This window comes from Myotis yumanensis, unplaced genomic scaffold (genome assembly GCF_028538775.1).
Source record: "Myotis yumanensis isolate MYYU_CA2020_CCGP unplaced genomic scaffold, mMyoYum1.0.hap1 SCAF_11, whole genome shotgun sequence".
NCBI classification, from domain to species: domain Eukaryota; kingdom Metazoa; phylum Chordata; class Mammalia; order Chiroptera; family Vespertilionidae; genus Myotis; species Myotis yumanensis.
The window spans coordinates 69,858,177-69,885,283 of record NW_027223762.1 but is presented as its reverse complement, the minus strand read 5'-3'; the positions used below and the strand labels follow the sequence as shown (position 1 = coordinate 69,885,283).

Here is a 27,107-nt window from a genome sequence, read left to right as displayed (position 1 = left end):
TTGGACATCACCTGATGGGTCCCAGATTGGAGAGGGTGCAAGCTGGGCTGAGGGACACGCCCCTCTCCAGTGCACGAATTTTGTGCACTGGGCTTCTAGTTAACCTATAAAAGCCTCAGGTTGATATAATGCTGACTTTTCCCCAAAACTAAATTATTATTCCTTCTTTATAATTTTGTTCATTCACTCATTCTGTATTCATTCAACTAATATTTATCAAGCATGCGCCCCAGACCTGGTGCTTGGCTCTGGGATACAGCAATTATCCGGCATGTCCCTGCCTTATCAGAGCTGGGCTGATAATGGCAATAATATGAAACAAAAAAAAATACAGGAGTTCAATAAAGTAAAGGAGTTTAGCCAGGCTCCTTCAAATCCAAAGTTATGCTATAATTTGTTGAGAAACTCCAGAAGAGTATTAGCTATAAGAAATAACTGGGTTCCAGGACAGTACAGGAGCCAAGGGGGCAGTGGAGTGGGTAAAAAGCATTAGTGTCTGTGATGACCCCTGTCCAGGCTCTTCTCTGTGACTTTGAAGCTTAAGCCCATGAGCAGTTGAGTCTCATTCTCATGAGTGAGGCCAAAGCCCAGCTTAGGAGAAGTGCAGTTCTTAGGCACTTTTTAAAAAAATTTTTTTTGTTATTTAAAGTTTTACTTCTATCTCCTTTTTCCCCAATTGACACCCCCCTCGCTGCCACTCGCACCCCTGAGGACAAACCCCCACCGCCCCAGTGTCTGTGTCCATTGGTTATGCTAATATGCATGCATACAAGTCCTTTGGTTGATCTCTAACCTCCCCCTCCCCTGCCATTTGTCTCTGGATCTATTCTTGTTCATCAGTTTATGTTGATCATTATATCCCACATATGAGTGAGATCATGTGATATTTATCTTTCTCTGACTGGCTTATTTCACTTAGCATAATGCTCTCCAGTTCCATCCATGTTGTTGCAAATGGTAAAAGTTCCTTCTTTTTTATAGCAGCATAGTATTCTATTGTGTACATGTACCACAGATTTTTAATCCACTCACCTGCTGATGGGCACTTAGACTGTTTCTAAATCTTAGCTATGGTAAATTGTGCTGCTATGAACATAGTGGTGCATATATCCTTTCTGATTGGTGTTTCTGGTTTCTTGGGATATAGTCCTAGTAGTGGGATTACTGAGTCAAATGGGAGTTCCATTTTTAATTTTTTGAGGAAACTCCATACTGCTCTCCACAGTGGCTGCACCAGTCTGCATTGCCACCAGCAGTGCATGAGGGTTCCTTTTTCTCCACATCCTCGCCAGCATTTGTCATTAGTTGATTTGTTGATGATAGCCATTCTGACAGGTAGGAGATGGTATCTCATCGTTGTTTTGATTTGCATCTCTTGGATGATTAGTGACTTTGAGCATGTTTTCATATGTCTCTTGGCTTTCTGTGTGTCCTCTTTCAAAAAGTGTCTGTTTAGGTCCTTTTCCCTTTTTTTATTCGGATTATCTTCCTTTTAAGTTATATGAGTTCTCTGTACATTTTGGAGATTAAACCGTTATCTGAAATAGCATTAGCAAACATGTTCACCCATGCAGTGGGTTTTCTTGTTGTTTTGTTGATGGTTTCTTTTGCTGTGCAGAAGCTTTTTATTTTGATGTAGTTTAATTTGTTTATTTTCTCCTTAGTCTCCATTGCCCTAGGAGCTGTATCAGTGAAGATATTGCTATGACATATGTCTGCTATTTTGCTACCTATGGAATCTTCTAAGGTTTTTATGGTTTCCCATCTTACATTTAAGTCCTTTAGCCATTTTGAGTTTGTTTTTGTGTATGGTGTAAGTTGGTGATCTAGTTTCATTTTTTTGCATGTATCTGACCAAATTTCCCAGCACCATTTATTGAAGAGACTGTCTTGACTCCATTGTATGCTCTTGCCTCCTTTGTCAAATATTAATTGAACATAATGGCTTGGGTCGATTTCTGGGTTCTCTGTTCTGTTCCATTGGTCTATATGTCTGTTCTTGTGCCAGTACCATGTAGTTTTGAGAACCGTGGCTTGGTAATATAGCTTGATATCTGGTATTGTGATCCCTCCAACTTTGTTCTTTCTCAGAATTGCTGTGGCTATTTGGGGTCTTTTGTATTCCCGATGAATTTTTGGAGAGTTTGTTCTAGATCTTTGAAGAATGCCGTTGGTATTTAAATGGGGATTGCGTTGAATCCGTAGATTGCTTTGAGTAGTATGGACATTTTAATGATGTTGATTCTACCAATCCATGAACATGGTATGTTCTTCCATTTGTTTATGTCTTCCTCTATCTCTTTTTTCAACGTCCTGTAGTTTTCCAAGTAAGTTCTTAGGCACTTTAAGCAAGTTCTTTCTGAATGTCCCTGAGATGATCACAGGCTTGAACTCCTCGCTGAGGAAAGGAAGCTCTTGTCGTTTCTCCCAGCAGCTCTCAGAGGCCCTGGCTCTGGAGAGCAGGCCTGGAGCCAAGCTGCCAGGGGCCACACACAGCTTTCAGCTCCTTGCTTCTGGGTGCAGAGAGGCCGTGTAAGTGGCAAGAGCAGGCTAGTCACCGTAACAGCCTGGCGTGTGGGGAGGAGAGGAGGCCCTCATGACGTTCCAAGGACCCACGTCCTCCCCTCAGTGGCCAGCACCGGAACCCAGGGGGCTCAGCTGATTTCCCTCTGCACTGCCCTCCACGACCAGGCTTGTAGAGACACTGCATTGAACAGACTCACCATCATATACGCCTTGTCCGCACGCTGGCACAGAGCGGCCACTGCAAACACTACCCCACCATGCAGTGCCCTCTCTGTGGCCTGGTGTTCGCTGAGTGTTCTCAGTCTAATTTGTGTCACTCGAGTTTCATCTTCTTTTCTGGCATGATGCACCCTTTCATGTCAGAGCTTTCCAGGCGACAGTGACTCCCCCTCAGTGAGCAGAGTGCACCCTGACAGAGAGCTCCCAGACCCTGCCACATGGATACATGGAAGGCCAGGATTGTCGGCGTAACCATCACTTTACCCCAGGGCTCCACCCAGCCCGTGGTATTGCTCATGGAAACTGTTTCCCATTGCGCATTCCCCAGACTTATCTGACATGGAAACCTTTCCGTGGACTCCATGAACTAAAAGCACCTGTGGGAAATGCTGCCCTGGGCTGTTCTTGAAAATCAGCAGAAATGTGATGCAAGGTATTCCTTGATTGAACTAGCTTCTCCTTAGCAGGGTGTCTGGGGTGCACAGCAGAGGGTGCTAGGAAGGAGTCCGATGGAGCAGGGACTGCAGCGCTCGGTGGCGGTGGAGGCTTAGGCATGAGTGGGAGTGAAGGTTCACCAGGGAGGAGAATCAACCAGGGAGGAGAATCGTGGCTGAAAATAGAAAGCAGTGAGCAAGCAAAGCAAACATGGGCAGAAGCCCTGGGGCGGCTCAGGAAGGCGGCCATCCCGGCTGCATGCCAGTGCACGAGTCCCACCCTGTCCCCCTTCACCGCCACGAAGTCTTCACGGCTAAGCTCCCAGGGCCACAACAGCCCGGCCCCCAGAATGGCCGCTCCGAGGACTGAGAGGAGGAGTTGAGGGACAGCCAGGGAGCGTTGTTCTCAGGAGCAGCCACAGCAGCCTGCCTCCCTAACCGGTGCAGAAGCTGCAAGGGACACGCCGAAGCCGAGACCTGGCTCCTGCCTAACGGGAGGGCTGGGCTTTGCTGAAGGCACAGGTACACGTGAAGCGAACATCAGCATCAACAGGCCGTGCGGTGGAGGTTAGCAGGAGGCACCGGCATTGTTTGGAGAGTGAGTGGTGTTCTCCAAAGTCAGACCTGACTCTCTCATTTTAGGTTGAAGACCCACGTTTCTCCAGGGAATGAGGTCCCTCTTTTTTGAAGCTATGCGGGCGGGGGGGGGGGGGGGGGGGGGCGCAGATTAGGCGAGGCAGCTGGGGAGAGACCCTGGTCTTTAAACCTAAACCGATATGTGTTTAGTCTCAGGGTGCCTGGTAGCTGTGCAGCTTTGACATGTCACTTAACCTCTCTGATCCGCATCCACAAATTAGCGGCGATATTTCTTATCTGTACGGATTAAGTCAGATGGCACATGTGAAGCGGGAGGCACACTGTAGATGTTCCAGCAACGAAGGATAACTGGAAAGAGATGGATGTCCTGAGCACCAGCCGAGAAATTTGGATTCCCTTTGAGAGGCAGGAGGTGGCGTGATTTAGTGGTGTAGATGGTACTTCAGACCAATTTCTTCAGCTGTGACGTGGGGGAAAAAATGACCCCAAAGCACATGAGGCAGCAGGCGCATATTAAATGTACTAACTCCCCCTTCACTGTGAGGGCCGGGCAGGAAGTGCTGGGAGGTGTGAGCTGTGGGAGGCTCAGGATGGTGGGGGCGGGGAAGGAGTGTTAACGTGTGGTGGGGCCAGCGTGAGGGATTGGCCCCCCTCCCCATAGGTGTCCCTTTTCTGCAAGAGGCCCCTCTGCCCGCATCCCTATTTCCTGCGCCCCATTTGTCTAGGGCCGTGGTCGGCAAACTGCGGCTCACGAGCCACATGCGGCTCTTTGGCCCCTTGAGTGTGGCTCTTCCTAAGCCTTAGGAGTACCCTAATTAAGTTAATAACAATGTACCTACCTATATAGTTTAAGTTTAAAAAATTTGGCTCTCAAAAGAAATTTCAATCGTACTGTTGATACAGTGGGGCCTTGACTTACGAGTGTCCCAACTAATGAGTTTTTTGAGATACCAGCTGTCTCTCGGCCGGCCGGTTTTTTGCATTGAGTTGACAAAGTAATTTGAGTTAACGAGCTCCTTAACGAATTAAACTCGTAAGTCAAGGCACCACTGTATTTGGCTCTGTTGACTAATGAGTTTGCCAACCACTGGTCTAGGGAAGCTGAGGCACACAAGTCACTGAAACAGTGAGAGCAATAGGGGTGGGAGGAGACAGTAACAGGAGCTGTAAATTGTTTGCCACCAAATTAGCTCTCAGCCACACTCAGCTCCTCTCAGCTTCCCCTGGTGGAGCAGCTGCCTGTGCCTGCCGCTCCCCGGGGGCGCTCTGCGTCGCCGTGAGTGTGCACCGGGGGTGCTCCTGCGTCCTGTGGGCTCCTCTCCGAGAAGCCAAGTAAAGCGAGGTCGGAATTGCCGTGTTACCACTCGAGGCCGCCAAAAAGATATTTGTGTTCTTTTGGGTCTTGCTTTTGGTGCATGAAAACAAACAAAGCAAAGACCTGACACCCTACCCCCAATCAGGGCCACGAGGGTTCCTCCTCCCACACCTGTGTCCCAGGGGGAAGCCTCGCCTCCCAACAGCCCAGGGCAAGGGCCTCGGACGCTCACGCTGGGCCCACTGGACGCTGGCGCCGGGGTCCCTGAGGTGCAGCCGGTCTCATCTGTTTTGGAAGAAGCAGCAGGATGTCCCTGGTCCCTGCCAGGGCTCGGTGCCTGGTTCCCACTCTCTGTGTCCCTCACCTTGGCCCCAGGCCCCCTGGCCCCTCAGAAGCTCCCAGCTTCCTGAGTTACGGCCCCAGACTCCCCCAGACGCAGCCAGGTCCCTCCTTCCCTTCACTCTCAAGGGTTTGTGCCCCGAATTCTTCCTCATGTGGAGCCCACTATTGAAAAACAAATCTTGATACATGAAATTATTGTGTTAAAGAAAATGTGTTCTCCTACGAGGGAGGCTGACTTGCTCTGGACTTTAACCAGTCATGTTCGAAAGGCAACGCCAAGCAATGTCTTCTCTCCTCTAGGCTGGTCTCCGGTCTCCCCTGAAACAGCAGGTGCCACGGTCAGAGGCCGGGGGAAGGAAAAAGACATCACCTAACTCAGATATTTCCTCCTTCTCACGTATGGTCACAAAATGCAAACACTCTGGTTGGAGTTCTACACTTACCAATATACCTCCTTTCTATTAATCATAGATAATGGATCAATGGACTTCATTAGAAATCAATCGATCAAGCAGGTCCTCGGTTCTTCACCTTTTTGTGGGACAGAGAACTAAGGCCTTCCCCTAGGCCAGTGGTTCTCAACCTTGGCTGCACATTAGAATCACCTGGGAATCTTTTTAAAATCCTGATTTCTGGGCCTCATCCTCTGGAAATTCTGTTTCTTTGTTATGGGGTGAGGCCACAACATTAGTAACAAAGAAACAGAATTTCCAGAGGATGAGGCCCAGAAATCAGGATTTTAAAAAGATTCCCAGGTGATTCTATGTGCAGCTAAGGTTGAGAACCACTGCCCTCCAGGCAAAGGTGTCTCTGAAGCATTTCACATTCTGTGCCAGGCTTTCACTGACCCCGGAACCGGTCTATGGGGCAGAGTTTAAAACCTGGAATAACCATGATTTGCTCTAAACTAATCGCTCGCAGGAAAGACTTCCCATGGTCACTTTCATGTCTGAAACATTTCTGGCAAAGCGGGGTGGGAGCAGGTTAGGGATGGAGTATCCAAGTCCCGAAGCCAGAGCTCACGGGACACTGGTGGCTGCTCAATGGGAGTTCTGCACCCCTAGCCAGGCCATCTGCCCCAAGTTGCTGCCTCTGCTGGTGACTGCCCTGCTTGCCTTCCCTGCATGAACGCTATGTCCCTTCTTTGGGACTATAGGCTCCACGTAGCCCCCTCATACTAATGTCCCCCAAAATTGTAAGCCTTACAGAAACGGAGCACTTCAACACTTGGCCTCCAGACGCTCCCCAGTTAACTTTCACGGAATCTCGTGTGTGTGTGTGTGTGTGTGTGTGTGTGTGTATAATTATAAAAGATACACATTGTATAACACGCAAAGGTGTTGGAAATGGCTTCTAATGAAGCACAGTGCTATCCCTAAATTTTTTCTAATTGGCTTCAAAGTACTGCCCTGACATTTCAGCGACCTGGGACAGGAAAGGGACGCCACCCTGCATCCAGCTGCCAACTGAGAGCTTCCCCACGTGGCTGTGCCCCTGCTCCTCCCCACCACCCCAGCCCCCCACTGCTTTCTGCTCATACACCTAGAGGAGTAAGTGAAGATGAAACAGCCAGGCGCCTTTGAGTAGGTCTGTAATAAAGGATGTTTTGTTTGTTGCTTTTAGGCTGAGCCCGCGTCCTCTAACAAGTGGCAGCTGGATAAATGGCTAAACAAAGTTAATCCCCACAAGCCGCCTATTCTGATCCAGAATGAAAGCCACGGCCTGGAGAGCAGTCAGTACTATGCCCCCGGGAAGGACCCCGCGCAGGACTGTGGGAAACTCACCGACGGGTGCCAGTCCGGCCTGAGGGAGAAGGATGTCAAGAGCGCCTGCAAGGAAGAGCAGAGGCCAAGGACAGCCAACAAGGCCCCGGGGACGAAGGGGGTGAAGCAGAAGTCCCCGCCTGCGGCTGTGGCCGTGGCCGTGACCGCAGCCGCCCCGCCGCCTCCGCTCCCCGGTGCGCCCCTGGAGAGCGCGCCCGCTCCCACGCGGAGGGCAGCGGGCAAGAAGCCCCCCAGGCGCACGGAGAGGACCTCTGCCGGCGAGAGCGCTAACTGCCAGCGGCCGGAGGAGCCCGCGGACGCGCTGGGGGCGAGTGCCGCGATCCCGCCCATCCCTCCGGAGCCCACCAAAGCCAGGCCCTGTGCCAACAGCAGGACGAGCCACCGCAAGGAGCTGCGCGCCTCGGTCACCTGCGAGAAGCGCCGCACGCGGGGCCTGAGCAGGATCGTCCCCAAGTCCAAGGAGTTCATCGAGACAGAGTCCTCATCTTCGTCCTCCTCCTCGGACTCCGACCTGGAGTCGGAGCAGGAGGAGTACCCTCTGGCCAAAGCGCCGGCCGTGGCTGCCGCCTCTGCGAGCGACCAGAGGCTCAAGGAGGCCGCCGGCAGCATCAGCAGCGGCGGCGGGCCCCGCGCACCCGTGGGCTCCATCAACGCCAGGACCACCAGCGACATCGCCAAGGAGCTGGAGGAGCAGTTCTACACGCTGGTCCCCTTCGGCCGCAACGAACTTCTCTCCCCGCTGAAGGACAGTGATGAGGTCAGGTCTCTCTGGGTCAAAATTGACCTGACCCTCCTGTCCAGGATCCCAGAACACTTGCCCCAGGAGGCCGCGGCCCTCAGCGCGCCTGCAGCCAAGGACACTGAGAGCGCACCTCCCAGCCACCCATCGGACACACCCGTAGAAAAGGCTTTGCCCAAATCCAAGAGGAAACGCAAGGTAGGCATGGGGCTGCGGGACTGGGGAAGGAGGGCTGCCCCTTAACTTGTGGGTGAGGTGACAGCACAAGCAGCTGCTGGTCTGGAATGCGAGGCAGCAGCAGTTCTGTGTGTCTTCACTCAGCAGACATTCACATGGCACTTGACACATGCCCGATACTGTCGTAAATGGTTGAGATACAGTCACTCAGTTAAACCCTTATAGCCACCCAGTGCAGGAGAACCATTATAATTCCCATTTTACAGCTCTGGTAACGAAGCCCTGTCCGCTGCGTGTTGAAGTAGGCATACAGGAAGTCTTTATCAAGTGTGTGCGAGGCCAGCTGGGCCTGTAGAAAGCCAGCCACGTGGTTGGTGAACCCCATTCTTTGATGGGAGGGGTGCAATGACATCAACCGTGGGGTCACTCACTGAACCGAGGAGCCAGCAAAATGTAAGGCTGTGACTGGGTGAAGCCTGAAGACAAGTGCACGAAGCCAGGCGGTGGGAGGACGGCCCTGTGGGAGAAGCACCAGCCTCATCGTGTTGATCAGGAGCTTGGTGGTGGAGAGGGGCTGGGACAGGGCCTGAGGAGGAGGGATTTGAGGATAGTCACGTGCCCTTTAATGACTGGGATTTGCTCTGAGAAGTGCATGGTTGGTGGTTTTGTGTTTGATCAAACCTCACGGAGTGCAGTTACACAAACCTAGATGGTCTAAGCTACTCACCTAGGCTGTATGGGACAGGCTGTATGGGATAGGCTGTATGGGACAGGCTGTATGGGACAGGCTGTATGGGACAGGCTGTATGGGATAGGCTGTATGGGACAGGCTGTATGGGATAGGCTGTATGGGACAGGCTGTATGGGATAGGCTGTATGGGACAGGCTGTATGGGATAGGCTGTATGGGACAGGCTGTATGGGACAGGCTGTATGGGACAGGCTGTATGGGACAGGCTGTATGGGATAGGCTGTATGGGATGATAGGCTGTATGGGATAGGCTGTATGGGATAGGCTGTATGGGACAGGCTGTATGGGACAGGCTGTATGGGATAGGCTGTATGGGATAGGCTGTATGGGACAGGCTGTATGGGATAGGCTGTATGGGATAGGCTGTATGGGATGATAGGCTGTATGGGATAGGCTGTATGGGATAGGCTGTATGGGATAGGCTGTATGGGATGATAGGCTGTATGGGATGATAGGCTGTATGGGACAGGCTGTATGGGACAGGCTGTATGGAATAGGCTGTATGGGACAGGCTGTATGGGATAGGCTGTATGGGATAGGCTGTATGGGACAGGCTGTATGGGATAGGCTGTATGGGATAGGCTGTATGGGATGATAGGCTGTATGGGATAGGCTGTATGGGATAGGCTGTATGGGACAGGCTGTATGGGATAGGCTGTATGGGACAGGCTGTATGGGATAGGCTGTATGGGACAGGCTGTATGGGATAGGCTGTATGGGATGATAGGCTGTATGGGATGATAGGCTGTATGGGATAGGCTGTATGGGACAGGCTGTATGGGACAGGCTGTATGGGACAGGCTGTATGGGACAGGCTGTATGGGACAGGCTGTATGGGATAGGCTGTATGGGATAGGCTGTATGGGACAGGCTGTATGGGATAGGCTGTATGGGATGATAGGCTGTATGGGATAGGCTGTATGGGATAGGCTGTATGGGACAGGCTGTATGGGATAGGCTGTATGGGACAGGCTGTATGGGATAGGCTGTATGGGACAGGCTGTATGGGACAGGCTGTATGGGACAGGCTGTATGGGATAGGCTGTATGGGATGATAGGCTGTATGGGATAGGCTGTATGGGATAGGCTGTATGGGACAGGCTGTATGGGATAGGCTGTATGGGACAGGCTGTATGGGATAGGCTGTATGGGACAGGCTGTATGGGACAGGCTGTATGGGACAGGCTGTATGGGATGATAGGCTGTATGGGACAGGCTGTATGGGACAGGCTGTATGGGATAGGCTGTATGGGATGATAGGCTGTATGGGATAGGCTGTATGGGATAGGCTGTATGGGACAGGCTGTATGGGATAGGCTGTATGGGACAGGCTGTATGGGATAGGCTGTATGGGACAGGCTGTATGGGACAGGCTGTATGGGACAGGCTGTATGGGATAGGCTGTATGGGATGATAGGCTGTATGGGATAGGCTGTATGGGATAGGCTGTATGGGACAGGCTGTATGGGATAGGCTGTATGGGACAGGCTGTATGGGATAGGCTGTATGGGACAGGCTGTATGGGACAGGCTGTATGGGACAGGCTGTATGGGATGATAGGCTGTATGGGACAGGCTGTATGGGACAGGCTGTATGGGATAGGCTGTATGGGATGATAGGCTGTATGGGATAGGCTGTATGGGATAGGCTGTATGGGACAGGCTGTATGGGATAGGCTGTATGGGACAGGCTGTATGGGATAGGCTGTATGGGATAGGCTGTATGGGATAGGCTGTATGGGATGATAGGCTGTATGGGATAGGCTGTATGGGATAGGCTGTATGGGATAGGCTATTGCTCTTGGGCTACCAGCCTGCAGAGCATGTTACTGTAGAAAACAACATGACATTAAATCAAGCACAAGAGAAAAGAGCTAGATAAACAGGAGACGTATGAGGCTGTTGCTAACATAAGACGACATACTATTGTACAGAAAAAAAATTTAATAAGTATCAAGAATACACAAATAATGATAAAAAGTATAGCAAATACATAGATCAGTAACATAGTTGTGTGTCGTCATTATCAAGTATTACGGACTGTGCATAGTTGTGTGTGCTGTACTGTCATACAACGGGCAGTGCAGCTGCTTGGTTTGCACCGCCTCACCGCAAACACGTGAGTGCTGCATGGCGCTATGATGTTAGGACGGCCACAGAATCACAAAGCAATAGGAATGTTTCAGCTCCATTATGATTTTTTTAAAAAATTTAATATGTTTTTATTGATTTGAGAGAGAGAGGAAGATAGAAACATTGATCTGCTGCCTCCTGCACGCCCCTACTGGGGATCGAACCCACAACCAGGCATGTGCCCTGACCAGGAATCAAACCAGCAACCTCTTGGTGCATGGGATGACACTCAGTCCACTGAGCACACCGGCCGGGCTCCATTACAGTCTCATGGGACCACTGTCGTATAGGCAGTCCATCATTGACTAAAATGTCATTATGTGGCACGTGACTGCGATCAGAGGGTCAGGGATGAAGTGGCACCGAAAGAGGGGAACGGGTAAACCAGGGAAGCGCAGGCGCGAGAAAGGCAGTGCAAGGACGGGAGGCTGGAAATACATCTGGAAGCTGACCCAGATGCTCAGCAGTTTTCGAAGATTTTTCAGCATGGAAATAACCCAGTCAGAAATTAAAGCCAACTCTGAGGATTATTGTCCCCTCCTGTTACTGTGTCTTCAAAAGTAACTTGGACCACAGTGAAAAACACAATGGGTGACAAAACAAAGATTGCAGTGATCATGGATGGTTCCAAAGTTAGGACAAAATCCTTAACAACAGTTGACACGTATGCTTATCCTCCTGAGGGATGCAGCACTTTGTGTATATTAAACCATTGAGTCCTTATAACTTTATGAGGCAAATATCATTGTCATGCCCATTTTCCATATGAGGAAACTGAGGCTCAGGAGCTTAAAGCAACTTGCCCGGGATCCCTAGGTGATAAGGGTAGAGCAGGAGTGAGCCTAGGCCAGTGATGGCGAACCTTTTGAGCTCGGCATGTCAGCATTTTGAAAACCCTAACTTAACTCTGGTGCCATGTCACATATAGAAATTTTTTTATATTTGCAACCATAGTAAAACAAAGACTTATATTTTTGATAATTATTTTATATATGTAAATGCCATTTAACAAAGAAAAATCAACCAAAAAAATGAGTTCGCATGTCACCTCTGACACGCGTGTCATAGGTTCGCCATCACTGGCCTAGGCTGTCTGGCTCAGGTCTCCCAATAGAAGGCAGTCTTAGGTTTGTGCAGTACTTTCCCTGCTCAGAAGGGCTTGGGCTTGGAGTTTAATGCTGGTGGTTGTCATCTTCATATTCTTCATTTTCTCTTTGAATTTGTGCTCTGTAAGTGAAGTGTGATAGAACAATAGAGCATGCGAGGTCCAGAGAAGACCTGTCCTGTTCTGAGTATTCCCAGAAAGGAGACTGCAATCCCCTAAGGGTTGCCAGATTCCTTGGGTTGTGGGGACCAGGGAAAGGGGAAATGCCCCCTTGGACTTTTCTACCCTCAACAGGTGGGCCCACCACTGGCAGGCAGTGGAAATCCTTTGCCGGTGGGGTGTGTGCATGCGCCCAGTCGCCGGACAGGATCCTGGGCACTGAGAGTCTACACTCCCCCCTCCCAAGTATGCCAACGCCTTAAGGACCACAGTTGCAAGTAAACACCACCATGGCAGATCAAGAGGGAGACACTGAGAGACAGGAAATGTTTTCTACTTTAGTACTTTCTACATTGCTCTTCCTGCTTTAAAAATATTGCAGTATAATTGATATAACTTGCATTAGTTTCTAGTATACAGTGTGATGATTCTATATTTGTGTATATTGCAAAATGGTCACCACAGTAAGTCCAATTAACATCCATCATCGGACATAATTACAAATTTCATTTCTCCTGATGAGAACTTTCAAGTTCTACTCTCCTGTCTACTTTCAAATATGCAATAGTCTCCATGCTGTATATTACATCCCGGGACTTTTTTATTATGTAAATGGAAATTTGTACCTTTTGATCCCCTTCATGTATTCTTCCACTTTCCCCCCAAAACCCCCAGACCCCTCAACAACCACCAGTCTGTTCTCTAGGTACATAAGCTTGGGGGTTTATTTAGGGGTTTTTTGTTGTTTTGTGGAGTTCACATATAAGTGAGATTATATAGTATTTATGTTTTTTCTATCTGACTTATTTCACTTATCATAACACCCTCAACATACATCCATTTTGGCAAGATTTTATTTTATGGCTGAATAATATTCCATTGTTTGTATCGTGTGTATATGTGTGTGAATATATATTTTATAGCTACTAGAGGCCCAGTGCACAAAATTCGTGCACGGGGGTGAGGGGCTGTCCCTCAGCCCGGCCGGCAAAGATGCAAGCATTCCGTGCCCGGCCTGGCCAGAGGCCCTCTGCAGCCAGGCGCGGAATGCTTGCCTCATCGCTAAGGGCAAGTGTTCCCCCGCCCCCCGCCCCAGCCACTCCGTGCCCACTGCTCGCGGCCAGGTTGACGCTGCAGCAATGAAGCAAGCATTCCTCCAGGCTGCTCACGCTGCCTGCTCTCAACAGCCACACCCCACCCCCGGGACTGGGGGACTCCGGCGGGGCTGAAAGGACTGGGCACCGCCATCATGTGGCTATGAACGCCACCATTTTGTGACGGAGTGATGGTTAATTTGCATATTACCCTTTTATTAGATAGGATGATTTTCTTTATCCATTTATTCATTGATGAATATGTAGGTTGTTCCTATATCTTGGCTGTTGTAAATAATGCTGCAGTGAGCATGTATAAGGAATATACATATCTTTTTAAATTAGTGTTTTCTTTTTCTTCAAATGAATACCCAGAAACAGAATAGGTGGATTACATGGTAGTTCTATTTTTAATTTGTTGAGGAACCTCCATACTGTTTTTCATAGTAGCTACACCACTTTCCATTCCCACCAACAGTGTAGGAGGGTTCCCTTTTCTCCATGTTCTTGCCAATGCTTGTTGTTTCTTGTCTTTTTTATCACAGCCATTCTAACAGGTGTGAGATGATAGCTCACTGTGGTCTGATTTGCATTTCCCTGGTCATTAGTGATGTTGAGCACCTTGTCATGTACCTGTTGGCCATCTGTATGTCTTCTCTGGAGAAATGTCTATTCAGATCTCTGCCCATTTTTTAAACAGATTGTTTGTTTGGGGTTTTTCGCTTTTGAGTTGTGACTTCTTTATATATTTGGGTTATTGGCTCCTTATCAGATATATGGTTTGCAAATATTTTCTCCCATTCAGTAGGTTACCTTTTCATTTTGTTGATGGTTTTCTTGTCTTTGCAGTAGCTTTGTAGTTTGATGTAGTCCCACTTGTTTATTTTTGCTTTTGTTGTCAAAAAAAAATCATCTTCAAGACAAGGAACTTTTCTTGCTTTTTTAACAAGGAGCCCAACATTTTCATTTTATGCTGAACCAGCAAATTACGTAGTCCTCACTGCCTCCTGGGTGACCATAATCTGGTGACCTTGCCTTCTCTTTATTTCATTTTCTTCATTTGTAAAATGGTGACACCTTTGCAAGGGCACTGTCAAGTTCAAACAATATAATTCAGTAATATGGGTTAACCCACTTTTTCCCTCACCCTCTTTCTTCCTGTTTTCCTCTAGATATCCTGCCCTCCTCATTACTTTTGGATTGATCTATCTATCAGGCCTCAGGTGATCGATTGACTGAACAATCAATTAACCACCTGGGGATTGATGGATACATGGATAGAATAATGAAAAGAGAGGGGGCTTGGGTAAGAGAGACACAAAGATATATAACAGTGGTTCTCAACCTTGGCTGCACATTAGAATCACCTGGGAATCTTTTTAAAATCCTGATTTCTGGGCGTCATCCTCCAGAAATTCTGTTTCTTTGTTATGGGGTGAGGCCACAACATTAGTAACAAAGAAACAGAATTTCTGGAGGATGAGGCCTGGAAATCAGGATTTTAAAAAGATTCCCAAGTGATTCGAATGTGCAGCCAAGGTTGAGAACCACTGATATGTAACATACAGAGAGAGAAATTGATAAACATAGATTGGAAATACAGATACATGTATAGGCATATATAGATATAGAGAAGGAGATGTGCAGAAAGACATATATAAATATGTATAAGTATATATAAATTCCATAATGTTCTGTATTTAAATAGTTTTATTTATGACCCTTTTAAATTTTAACTTATGAAACTTCATTTATGCCCAGCCTGACACCAAGCTCATAAAATCTAATGACTGGTTATTAAATACAGACACAGAGAAGTGAAAGATCATTTGTTAGTGCTCTTTACTCAGCATCTGGGTGTTAAGACCCCAATACTGGGTGCAGGAAATGGGACCCTGTAGACCAGGCTGCCAAAGGTGCAGAGTCTAACTCTGCTGGAGCCCAGAGCCAAGGACTGGGGATCCTCCGCTGTTTCAGTGGAGCCCTTGGGGTCCTTATGAGAGAGGCTGTGACAATCCCAGCGAGAGAGGAAATGTCTTCTGGACAGCACTGCCGAGGGCCCTGCACTTGCCATCCCTGTGTTCCCGCTGCCACACCAGAGCTGGAGCACATTTGCATGGCACCCTAATACACGTCTAATGTTACATACAACCAAGGAAACATACTTGAATTCAAGTACTATTTCACAGAAAGGTGCTTCAAAGGTTCTCCGATATCATGGGAGAGCCATTGTGAACTGGGAGTAAGGCACCAAGAGGTAAGTAACACCTTTGCTTGAAATTCATAAAAGCTGTGAATTTCAGAAGAAAGGGTCAAGCTTGTCACTGCCCTCCTGGCACTGAGAACAGGTTGCTGTGCCCTGTTCGGATGCCGAGAAATGCCAGGAGGAGAGGCTGCGGACAGGGCAGGTCTCCGGAGGCTAAGTCAGGTCTGTTGACGGCAGAGCTGTTTTCGTCATTCACAGTGTTGTGTCCTGCATTTTTATCGGGATGCCGGGCTTTCCCTCTCACTGAACTGCCAATAGTAAAACTGACCAGCTTGATCCTTATTTGATGAGGCGCTGACTGGGAACCCAGGCCAGGGCCAGGGTGCTGGACCACATTGCTGCTCAGATGCCTTCCAGAGAGGCGAGAGAGCTGGTCTCCAAGGCCTTGCTCTGAGCAAGATGGTGATGGGAGCTCATTACGATCCTTTAAAAGCCGCAGCTGATTGGTTTCTGCTTATTTGCACACAGTGTGACAACGAAGACGACTACCGGGAGGTCAAGAAGGCCCAGGGAGAGAAAGAGAGCTCTTCCCGACAGGCCGCCTCTGCCAGTAACACTGTGTCTGCGAATCCTTGCAACATGAACGTCAGCAGGTGTGTGTTCCCTCGGGGGCGGAGGTGAGCTGGTGGGGTCTCTAGGGCTGAAGTCATGTGCCACCTGGGAAAGTCCGGTTTTTCAATGACTGCTCTGGTCTGGGTGCCCGGGCCTGCTCTCCTCGGTTAGCCTAAGGCTCCTCATTACACTGAGATGTGCACCTCGGGTCACCGCTCGGGGTGTGTAAGTGCTTCTCTGTAACAAAAGGCCAGTTACTACCTCCACAGTTCTGCACGCTTCCCTCTGAAAGCTTAATAACTGGATTCTTAAATCATGATTTTAATAGCTAAACTTAGGACACTACGCTTATTACACGAATGGAGAAATATAAATTTTGAGCTGAATCTCCATACGACGCACCTAACGCTCTTAGATGTAGACGAAAATCATGGTGTTGGACAGAATCTGTCTCCAAGGTTAAACGGCCGCCGAGTGACGCCTCCACAGGCGTTCCAGATGGACCCGCGTGGCACTGAGTCCCCTCTGTGATAAATGTCTTTCTCCCAAGGCAAGGTCCCAGGTATTCATCACAAGCAAGTAGCTTCTCATCAGTCATAGGCGCTCTTGCCATTTCGAAACAGCACAGCTCGGAACCCACTTTTCCACTGCGAAGACTCTCCTCGCTCTCCCTGGCTGCGAACATAGCATTTGTAAGGGGAGATGAATGCTGCAGCACAGCACATAAAACTGTAAGCAGAAAGGTTAGGAGGAGATGGAGAGCGGCACTAACACGCCGAGAGCGAGGCGCGTGAGCAGGCCCGCTGCCGTATTAGAGCCACCTTGGGAGGGGCCAGGGCTTGTGAAGGTCTGAGCAGGACGGAGAGCTGCACACAAGCTGGCGTTGTCCACAAATTATGTGCCGAGTGGACAGTATCCCAAAATAACTGGGAAAAAGTTAATGGGGACAATGTGGTTCCAAATCGTCTTTCAAATGTGCATATAGTTATACTAGAGGCACAGTGCACAACATTCGTGCACGGAGGGTGTCCCTCAGTCCAGCCTGCACCCTCTCCAATCTGGGACCCCCTCAGCGGATGTCCGACTGCTAGTTTAGGCCCAATCCCTGCGCAGACATCCCTCTCGCAATCCAGGACCACTGGCTTCTAACCACTCACCTGCCTGCCTGTCTTGCCCCCAACTGCCCCCCCCTGCCAACCTGATCTCACCCCTAACTGCCTCTGCCTCGGTCCCCACCACCATGGCTTTGTCCAGAAGGAATTCAGACATCTGGAAGATGGCCGGTTGACCCGGTCTAATTAGCATATTCCCCTTTTATTAGTATAGATATGTGATTCTTTGTCCATTAGCGTTAGTAACCTTTCTTTTAAAATTACATATATATATTTGTTTTATTGATTTCAGTGAGGAAGGGAGAGGGAGAGAGAGATAGAAACATCAATGGTGAGAGAGAGTCCTTGATCAGCTGCCTCCTTCATGACCCCTATTGGGGATCGAGTCAGCAACCCGGACATGTGCCCTGAACAGGAGTGAACCTCGACCTCCTGGTTCATAGGTTGACTGACACTCAACCACTAAGCCACCCCCGCCAGGATAAGTAACCTTTCTAGCACATGTGTAACTACCATGATTGTAGTGATGATTATAAACAGTATTCATTATGCTCAATTTCAGTGAGAGGTTATTGAGAGTGAGGGTGTCGCTTCCATCCTACACGGTGCCCAGTACTCATAAGCTCTTGCAGTAGAGCCTTTGCCTGGCAGAGCCTGCCCTGCCGGGGCTGACCGGCAGACCCTGAACGACGGATGAATGATTACTCTGACACACATTTCTGTGCAAGAGAAGCTAAGGGGCTAGTTGGCATAAGGCATCAAAAAAGCCTCGATTGCCTGCCTCCTTAGGTTTTTATTGTAGCAACAGCTTGAACTAAAATTAACCTCTAGATACAATCAGCAGGGTAAGCATCCTTAAAGAAAGTATATGCTTCTACAAGGTCGTGTCTAAAGACCAAACATAGAGATTCTAGCAAAACATCCTGAGGATCGGACTTGTTTGGAAGTCACGGTAGGGGCTGCCGCCTTCGGCAGGGTCCTCCCAGAGGCCCTCAGCCTTTCGGAGAATCCTCCTTACAGACTTTCCAACCAAGTCCCATGCTTCTCCACATGCCCCGTCTGGTGGTTTCATGTTAAGTGATGGCACTGTGCATAGCAATGTGCCTTGAGTACTTTCTAGGAAAGGCGGTCTGGGTACCCCCGGTTGGTGCTGACTGCTGTCAGTTAAACCCGTGTGATAAGACAACCCCATATGTAAAGTGGTCACCATCCCAAAAAGGAGATCCAAAGAAATTTTCTTTGGTCAGCTTGACTATATAAACTTATAATGATAAAGAAGAAATAATCCTATGTCCATGATAGTACAATGTAATAATCCAATTTTCCATGAACATTTAAAATCACATATATGTACAATGATAGAGTTAGATATGGGGCTTTTTTCACTCACATGTCAAGAAACAGTTCTATTCAGACTGTTCACATCCATCTTCACCGTCAGCGCCTCCATCATCACTAGCCCAGTGACTGTGATTGGCCCACGGCAGTTTTTCAGACGTGCCTTCCCACTGCTAAGCTGTTAGTCGTCCAGTGCTTTTTGAACCAGAAGTCGATCACCACAGATTCTATCCCTAAACATGTCTATTTGCATAATCTTGAGAGCCTTGGCTTTGTCAACTGAGGCCTGTGTTTGCTATTTCTACATGGTCACCACCGACTAAGGAAATTTCTTTTGAAGTGACTTTAATGATTTGTTTGCAGGGATAGCCAACACATGCAATCATAACTGTGGGAATAATGACTGCATTTTGTTAAATGAATTTACCTTTTCTTTTTTTAACTGACTCTATCAGGGGACTTCTACAAGCATCCCAAATTAGCAATGGTTGAGTTTCTTTCAAGCTCATGTGTCTTTCCCCAATTTTTTTCAAATTAAGTAATGGAGAGAGTCCTAACAATAACTCTAGGATAATGACTAACTTCTCTGATGGTTAAGTGTGTGTGTCTGTGTGTGGGGGGCGGCGGGGGGGGGGGCGGGGAGAGGGGAGCGGGGAGGGAGTTCCAGACTGGAGTTTTGAAGGTAAAATCAGGAGCTGGAATTCGAAAATGTCACTTCTGATGAGTTTTTTGTTCTGTGTTCATTCTGATCAATGCCTGGTTAGCTGGGAAACCTAACAACTGAAAGTTGCTTCTTGCTTTGCAAGTCATTCTGTAATTCTGTTATTCTCCATAAAATAATTAGTATAAACTCAGCTGTTAGCAAAAGTCCTTTTAGAAGTAGGAACAAGTATGTCATTTGATTGACTCCTCATTGCTTGCTGCTGAGACTTAGTAGGAAAACAGGAAGAAGTTGGTTGTGCATTTTGAGATCCATGGGTGAAAAACTTAGAAAATGAAAGTCTTATTATTCTTAGTTATTTAACTCCAGAGTTACTCTTCATCCTGTAGGACAAGTAAAGAAACAATGAGTGAAATTTGCTTATTGTTTGTTATGCTCCTAATGCCATAAAATTGTTTCCGGGTATAATAATTCCCCATAAACGTCTTGCTGCCAGCAGGCTTTAAATAGGAGGCTTGGGTCATATATAAGACATTTACTTCTCCCTGTGCTGGCTTGTGACATTCCATTACTGTGATTTTCTTTTGCAGCTTGGCAATACCCATCAATAAAAATGAAAAGCTGCTCCGGTCGCCCATCTCACCCCTCTCCGACGCCTCTAAACACAAATACTCCAGCGAGGACTTGACGTCTTCCAGCAGGTCCAGCGGCAGTGGCTTGTTCCCTTCCACCACCTCCAACAAAAAGCTCAAGGCGGAGAGCCAGCTGCCGGCTCATGCCGCAGACCTCACGGTACGTTGATGCTCTTCCTGTCCCCATTGAATGTGAAATGAAGCTGAGCACACCCCGACACGCCACCTGTCTTAGCCCAGCACAGTCTGGACACACACTTGAGGTTCCAGAAAGGATCCCTAAGGCTGCTCTGGGAAGACCTGGTGCAGGGACAACTGCGGGAGGAGAAACTGAGGAGCCCTCTGCTCAGCAAGCCTGTGGGGTTTCGTTCCCCATTCCAAAAAGAACAGCCCAGAGTAATACTATCACGAGACAAAGGAAATCGGGAGTTTGGGACCAACCCACCCTTTCATTTGAAAAGATTCCTTGTCCCAGGACAGAGCTAAGCCTGGAATGGAAACCCCAGGCCAAAATGTTGGGGTTTCCACTCCACCCTGGGTGACCAGTGTAGCAGCCACAGTGTGGGACCCCCACCACCCCTCTTTAGGCGACCTCCTGGGGTGATTCCAGTGCCCTACACTCCCCTGGGGAGGGCAGGGGGTTGGGGTGCACCATCCATCTAGCTTCATAATTAGTGGACATGTGGCCTTGGGTCACTTGCTTCGTCTCTCTGAGCCTGTTTCATTTGCAAAACAGCATCATACGATTTAAATGAGATGATGTTATCTAAAGAACCCAACACCTGTGGACACCTGTGCAACTAACACTACAAGCTAGTTCCTCTGTACTGCCCCCCAGCTGGGCGCTGGACCACGCATCCGCTGGGCTACATTATTTCATTCCACATCTCCCCACTGCATTCTCTCTGTCACTGTGCCTGTCAAAACCAGTGGGGCTTTGTGAGGCTGGGGGAGGTGAGATATGAGAATATGACTCTGACAAGAAGATGGGGAGGCAGTACTCAATGCTTTATCCCATAATGAGATCAAAGGGTTAGTAGAAGGTATTACAAGAGCCTAAATCTCATTGTATCAGGAAATTAACCCTCTAAAGTGCCCTCATTTGAGAACAATTATATTTAATTCTAAACTATAAGAATCTGAGAAAACCATATTAGGAAAACCTGTAATAAAAAACTACCAATTCAAATTTGAAAACAAACAAAACTTCTCTTTGCCTCTAGGTCCTTATATCACAAGCAAAAGATTGTATGGTGTGCAGAAATTTGTAAAAAAATTAGAGACTTTATTTAGTCATTCTTTCCCTGACTAGATGGTTATTGAGCAAGTGCTTACTGGGTGCCGGGCACTGCGCCCAGCAGCAGAGACGCAAGGACAGTCTAGCAGATTCAATCTGAGCCTGCGTGAAACCTCCCGTCCAGCTGGGGAGAGCGACCTAGACAGCGGCCACACATCCGCGGTTCTGACCGCGCCTGCAAGAAGGAAATGCACGGGGGCTCTTACAGCGAGGAGGCTGATCCCCACATAAAATCGCTCCACACTGAAAGGAGCATTGGCATACACTCTGTCACTTTTTTTTCATTCTACTATTTTTAAATATTTTTTTATTGATTTCAGAGAGGAAGGGAGAGAGAAACATCAATAAGAGAATCATTGATTGGCTGCCTCCTGCACTCCCTCTTCTGGGGATGGAGCCCACAACCCAGGTCTGTGCCCTGACCAGGAATCAAACCATGACCTCCTGGTTCATAAGTCGATGCTCAACCACTGAGCAACACTGGCTGGGCTACCTTCTATTTTAATTACTTCAGAGGAATTGATTTGAATTTCATAACCAAAGGCAATTGCCTTCTGATCCAAGTGTATGCACACAATGGATGCTCTATAAATATTTGTGTCCCCAAGAGTTATAATTTTTTAAATTTTTCCACAAATCAGTAGTGTCCTTTTAAAAACATATTTTAAATAATTTCTAGTAACTCCCTATGGCTTTTTCTGATCTTACAGACAGCGAATAAGAGGCAGTCTGTTTGTAATCTGAACACCTCTTTTGCAAGGGATTGTGGATTACAGCTCAGTGGTCAGTAGCCCCTGGGGCTTGTTAGAAATGCACGCTCTCAGGCTCCGCCCCTGACCCACGCACCTGGAGGCTCCGGAGGGGGCGCCGCTGTCTGTGTGCTGCTATGCACAGAATGAGCTCATGCAGAGTCAACTTGGAGAACCGCAGGTCTCGCCAATGGAGGAGAGCAGGGCGAGTGCTAGCCCCGGGCCCCGTCCCAGCACTGGGGGTCGGGCTGTCACTTGACCTCGCCGAACCGCAGGGCCCGGGTCTGTGAGAGGCCACGCCAAGCCTTCTCCGATGATACTGTTGTGAGATGACACTGCACAGCATACAGGGCGGGCAGAGTGGGTTTACAGTTGTGGGTGTGCGAAACACGGGGTTTATTCTTGTATTATTACAATCATTACCTGCGTGGCTTTTTTCCATATGAACAACTGTAGACCTCCTTTTGCCCCACCCTGTGTCTGAAAGCCCCTTTTGAGAACTGGAATGCACATATTTCTTTTTCTTTATTTAAACAAAAGCACCACCGATTCTAACAGAGTCCGGGACACAAGATATTCTGTGCAATGGGTTGCTCTCTCAGCCACGTGGCCAGTTTCTCAGAACCGGCATGTTGTTTGTTGTTTAGAAAGCAGCTCACCACAGCTCAGAAAGTGTTCTCCACAAGCCACGGCCACAAACGGAGCCGTGGTCCCCGGGCTCCAGCGGCCACCGGGACTGCAAGAGGCAGAAACTCGTCTTCGATGACATGTAAGTGTGGACTCTGCGGCTACGGTGAGGGCCAGCAGGAAAGGGCAGTCCCACAGGGGAGAGGGTGTGCATCTGGGATGCAGTGGCCATTCCTGCCGCGACCTGTCAGGTAAGTGTCCTCTCAAAGGGACGTGCAGCTGAACTTGAGTGGCCCCTGGGGCCTGGGGGGACTTCGGAACAGCCAGAACCACCGCGCGCAGGGGGCTGCAGCCAGGATGTTTGAAAGGAAGGCGAACGGCATCAGCGAGCCTTTTGTACTCGCGACTGTGGGCGGTTGTATGCTACCAGAGAGAAGTGTTTTTGTTTTGATAAAACAGGCAAATAATAGTGATTCACTCCCGGAAGCTCTCTCCTCGGAAATGCTGTATTCTTGCCTGAGTCGGTTTGGCTCAGTGGATAAAGCATCAGCCCACGGACTGAAGGGTCCTGGGTTTGAATCTGGTCAAGGGCATGTACCTCGGTTGCAGGCCCAATCCCCGGCCCTGGTCGGGGGGCTTGCGGGAGGCAACCAGTCGATATGTCTCTCTCGCATCTATGTTTCTCTCTCTCTGTCTCTCCCCCTTCCCTTCTACTCTCTCTAAAAGTCAATGAAAAAAATATCCTCGGGTGAGGATTAAAAAGAAAATGAAATCTATATTCTTTATACCAGTATAAACAGCTCTTATACAGGAAAAATATCCTGTCATCGTCACTCCATCCTGCACTAAAACCCAAGTACTACTTCCTTTCCCAGCAGCAATTTAAAAGGAGGAGAAACGAGAGAAGGAGATGAATAAAGATAACATCCTGGAATGCTCTTGAGATGCTGAAAGTGACAAATAAGAAATTATGAAAATTACTGAGGCTCTTAGGGAAGAAAATATGTGTCAAGGACAAGCCTGGAAAGCAGAAGAGATGGTTTCAAGAGTTTGGCTTGACGCCTGTTTGCAACCTCAGCTGTGCACCAGGCACCGGTCCATCTCTGTGTGAGGCACCACATTAAACGGGGCTGCAGCCGCCTGTGATAATGAGAGATCCGCCCTCAGGCCAGATTGCCTACAATCCGGCCCAGGGACAGACACTAAACCACTAACACCACCGGAGTCAGAAAATTAAAGGGTGCGAAATGTCCCCAAGTCCCAGCGTCCTTATCATAGAAGTGATAGCCCCCACACCTGTCCTCCAAGGACCCCAGAATTCGGGGATAGAAAGCCAAATCCACATTCTTTGTTAATTTCATTTACTGAACATATTCCAAGATCATTGGATGTATGAAAGGCTAAGGTGGTCCAGGACGCCCTGCCAGAGTGGCTCCTTTGGTTGAGCACCGTCCTGTGCATGGAAAGGTTGTTGCAGGTTCAATTCTCAGTCAGGGCATATACCTGGGTTGTGGGTTTGATCCCTGGATGGCACATAGGAAAGATAACCAATTGATGTTTCTCACATCAGTGTTTCTCTCTCCCTCTCCCCACCTCTCTATGTCTCCTCTCTCTCTCTCTCCCCTTCCCTCTCAGATGAGAGTTTTAAAGACAACAACAACAGGGTGGCCCAGGAGGACGTGTCTTTTTCTCCTCTTCCCTCGGCCCTCACAACCTCCTCATCTTCTCCACGGCCCTAAGCACCAAGGGAGGTCATCTTTGTTAAATAAAAAAATTTCACAGCCCAAAGATTTTCTTTTTTTAAAAATTTTATTGAATTTATTGGCGTGACATTGGTTAGTGAAATCTTTGAGGTTTCAAGGGTACGTTTCTATAGTAGATCATCTGTATAGTGCATTGTGTGTTCACCACCCAAAGTCGAGTCACCATATATTTTACTTTCTTTACCCTGTTCTACCTCCCCCCAATGCCCTTCCCCGCTGGTAACCACCATACTGTTGTCTGTATCTGTGAGTCTTTGTTTGTTTGTTGCTTTCAGTTTTATATCCCAGGCATGAGTGAAATCATATGGTCATTGACTTTTTTCTGTCTGATTTTGCTTAGCATGATATCCTAAGATTCATCCATGTTGTCGCAAATGACAGTATTTTATCTTCTTATGGCTGAGTTGTGTTCCATTGTATATATGTACCACATCTTCTTTATCCAATCATCTATCAAAGGCTACTTTGGTTGTTTTCATGTTTTGGCCACCATGAATAATGCTGCAATGAATATAGGAGTAAATATATATTTATGAATAAATGTTTTCAAATCTTCCAGGTAGATACCCAGAAGAGGGGTTGCTGAGTCATATGGTAACTCTGTTCTTAATCTTTTAGGGAACTTCTACACTGTTTGTCATAGTGGATGTACCGTCTACATTCCCACCAGCAGTGAATGAGGGTTTCTTTTCCTCCACAACCTCTCCAACACTTGTTATTATTTATCTTGTTGACAGTAATCATTCTAACAGGTGTGAGGTGGTATCTCATTGTGGTTTCGCCTTATATTTCCCTAATAGCTAGTGAAGTTGAGCATGTTTTCATACACCTGTGGCCCCCTGTATGTCCTTGGGAGAAGTGTCTGTTCAGGTCCCCTGCCCATTTTTTAATTGGATTGTTTATTTTTGTTGTTGTTGAATTATATGAGTTCTTTATATATTTTGGATGTTAACCGCTTATCAGAGGTGTTGTTTGCCTTTTTGTCTTGATTATGGTTTCTCTTGCTTTTTAATTTGATGTAGTCCCTTTCATTCATTTTTGCCTTTAATTCTCTTGCATTTGGGTCAAATTCATAAAATTTTCACTAAGACCAAGGTCCATAAGTTTAGTACTTATGTTTTCTTCTATGTAACTTACTGTTTCAGGTCTTATATTTTGGGCTTTGACCCTTCTGGAGTTCATTTTTGCAGATGGTGACAAATGGCAATCTAGTTTTATTCTTTTGCACGTGGCTTTCCAATTTTCCCAGCATCATTTATTAAAGAGGCTTTCTTCTCTCTATTAGAAATTTTTGGCTCTTTTATCAGAAATTATTTGCCTATATATATGGGGGGTTTATTTCTGGGTTCTCAATTCTGCTCCGTTAGTCAGTCTGTCTGTTTTTCTGCCAATACCATGCTGTTTTGATTATTGCTGCTTTGTTTTATAATTTGAAGTCAGGGAGTGTGACATCTCCGGCTTTGTTCTTTGTTCTCAGGATTGCTTTGGCTATTCGGGGTCTTTTGTGGTTCCATACAAATCTAATGACTTCTTCTTCTATTTCTTTAAAAAAAAATGACATTGGGATTTTGATGTGGATTGCATTAAAAAGGCACAGAGTAGTGGACTGAATCAAAAACAAAACCCAACCATGTGCCACCTTCCGGAGACACATCTCAGCTGCAAGGACAAATAAGACTCAAAGTGAAAGGGTGGGAAATGATTCTCCAAGCAAACGACACCCAGAGAAAAGTGGTGTAGCCATACTTTCATCTGACAAAATAGGTCACAAAATAAAGAAAGTAACAAGATGCAAAGATAGACGTTTTATAAAGATAGAGGGGACAATCTACCAAAGTTTTCCTGAAAGAAAGGGGTTATTGAGCCAAATGCTGCCAGAAAAAGAACCAGGTCCTGGGGTGTGCGGTCCGACCCACCAGGAGCAGGGCTGTGGGGGAGTAGGCCTGATCTTCTACACCCATGTTTTGGGGAAGAAAGATGTAAGTTGTTTTGAAAGAATTTACATTGGTTACAGAGCGGGACCAGGACACGGTGAAGCAGAGACAGTTGTAGGCTAAGGCTGGGTGCACAGTGCATAAAGATGAACTATTTACTAATTTTGATCATGTACGGGCAGCAGTCCTGAAAGTTCATGCACATACAGGATGCGGTGGCATCTTTGTTCCCTATAGAAGTTTATGCAAAGCTCCAACAGCCATTCAGGAATGTGAGCAGACTATTGTTAGTTGGCCCATAGCTACTAACTGCTTATGTCACTCTTACCTCTCACTCTCCACCGCTGTAATTTAATTTGAGACATCGCAGTATTTTTCTCATATCATTAATCCCCTAGGTCAGTGGTCGGCAAACTGCGGCTCGCGAGCCACATGCAGCTCTTTGGCCCCTTGAGTGTGGCTCTTCCACAAAATACCGACTTCTGCGCATGGGCCACAAAGTCTCAATCGCACTGTACGTGCACTCCCGCACGTGGTATTTTGTGGAAGAGCCACACTCAAGGAGCCAAAGAGCTGCATGTGGCTCGCGAGCCGCAGTTTGCCGACCACTGCCCTAGGTGGTGGATGTGTAATGTGAATACAATCAGTTGGTCATATGTAATTAGGGTTCCGTGGTATAAATTGTTCGCATGAGCTTAAAACAAAAGCTTGGTAATCACACCAGTGTCACCTCAAGACCGTGGTAAAAACGGAAGATTAGAATTGTGTTTAATTACCACATGGAAACTTGCATTTGGAATTCA

At 47.7% G+C, this 27,107-nt stretch overlaps 1 protein-coding gene across 4 annotated transcripts in view; it reads left to right on the top strand.

Annotated features, from left to right (window-relative positions):
• The window catches only part of AFF3 (ALF transcription elongation factor 3), a 549,655-nt gene that overhangs the window by 490,659 nt on the left and 31,889 nt on the right, over positions 1 to 27,107 (top strand). For all 4 annotated transcript variants that reach the window (XM_070429869.1, XM_070429867.1, XM_070429868.1 and 1 more), the window contains 4 exons: positions 7,057 to 8,154; positions 16,108 to 16,232; positions 19,893 to 20,094; positions 22,628 to 22,749. In XM_070429869.1, coding sequence (XP_070285970.1) covers positions 7,057 to 8,154; positions 16,108 to 16,232; positions 19,893 to 20,094; positions 22,628 to 22,749 — 1,547 coding nt within the window. The remainder of the gene's footprint in view (positions 1 to 7,056; positions 8,155 to 16,107; positions 16,233 to 19,892; positions 20,095 to 22,627; positions 22,750 to 27,107) is intronic.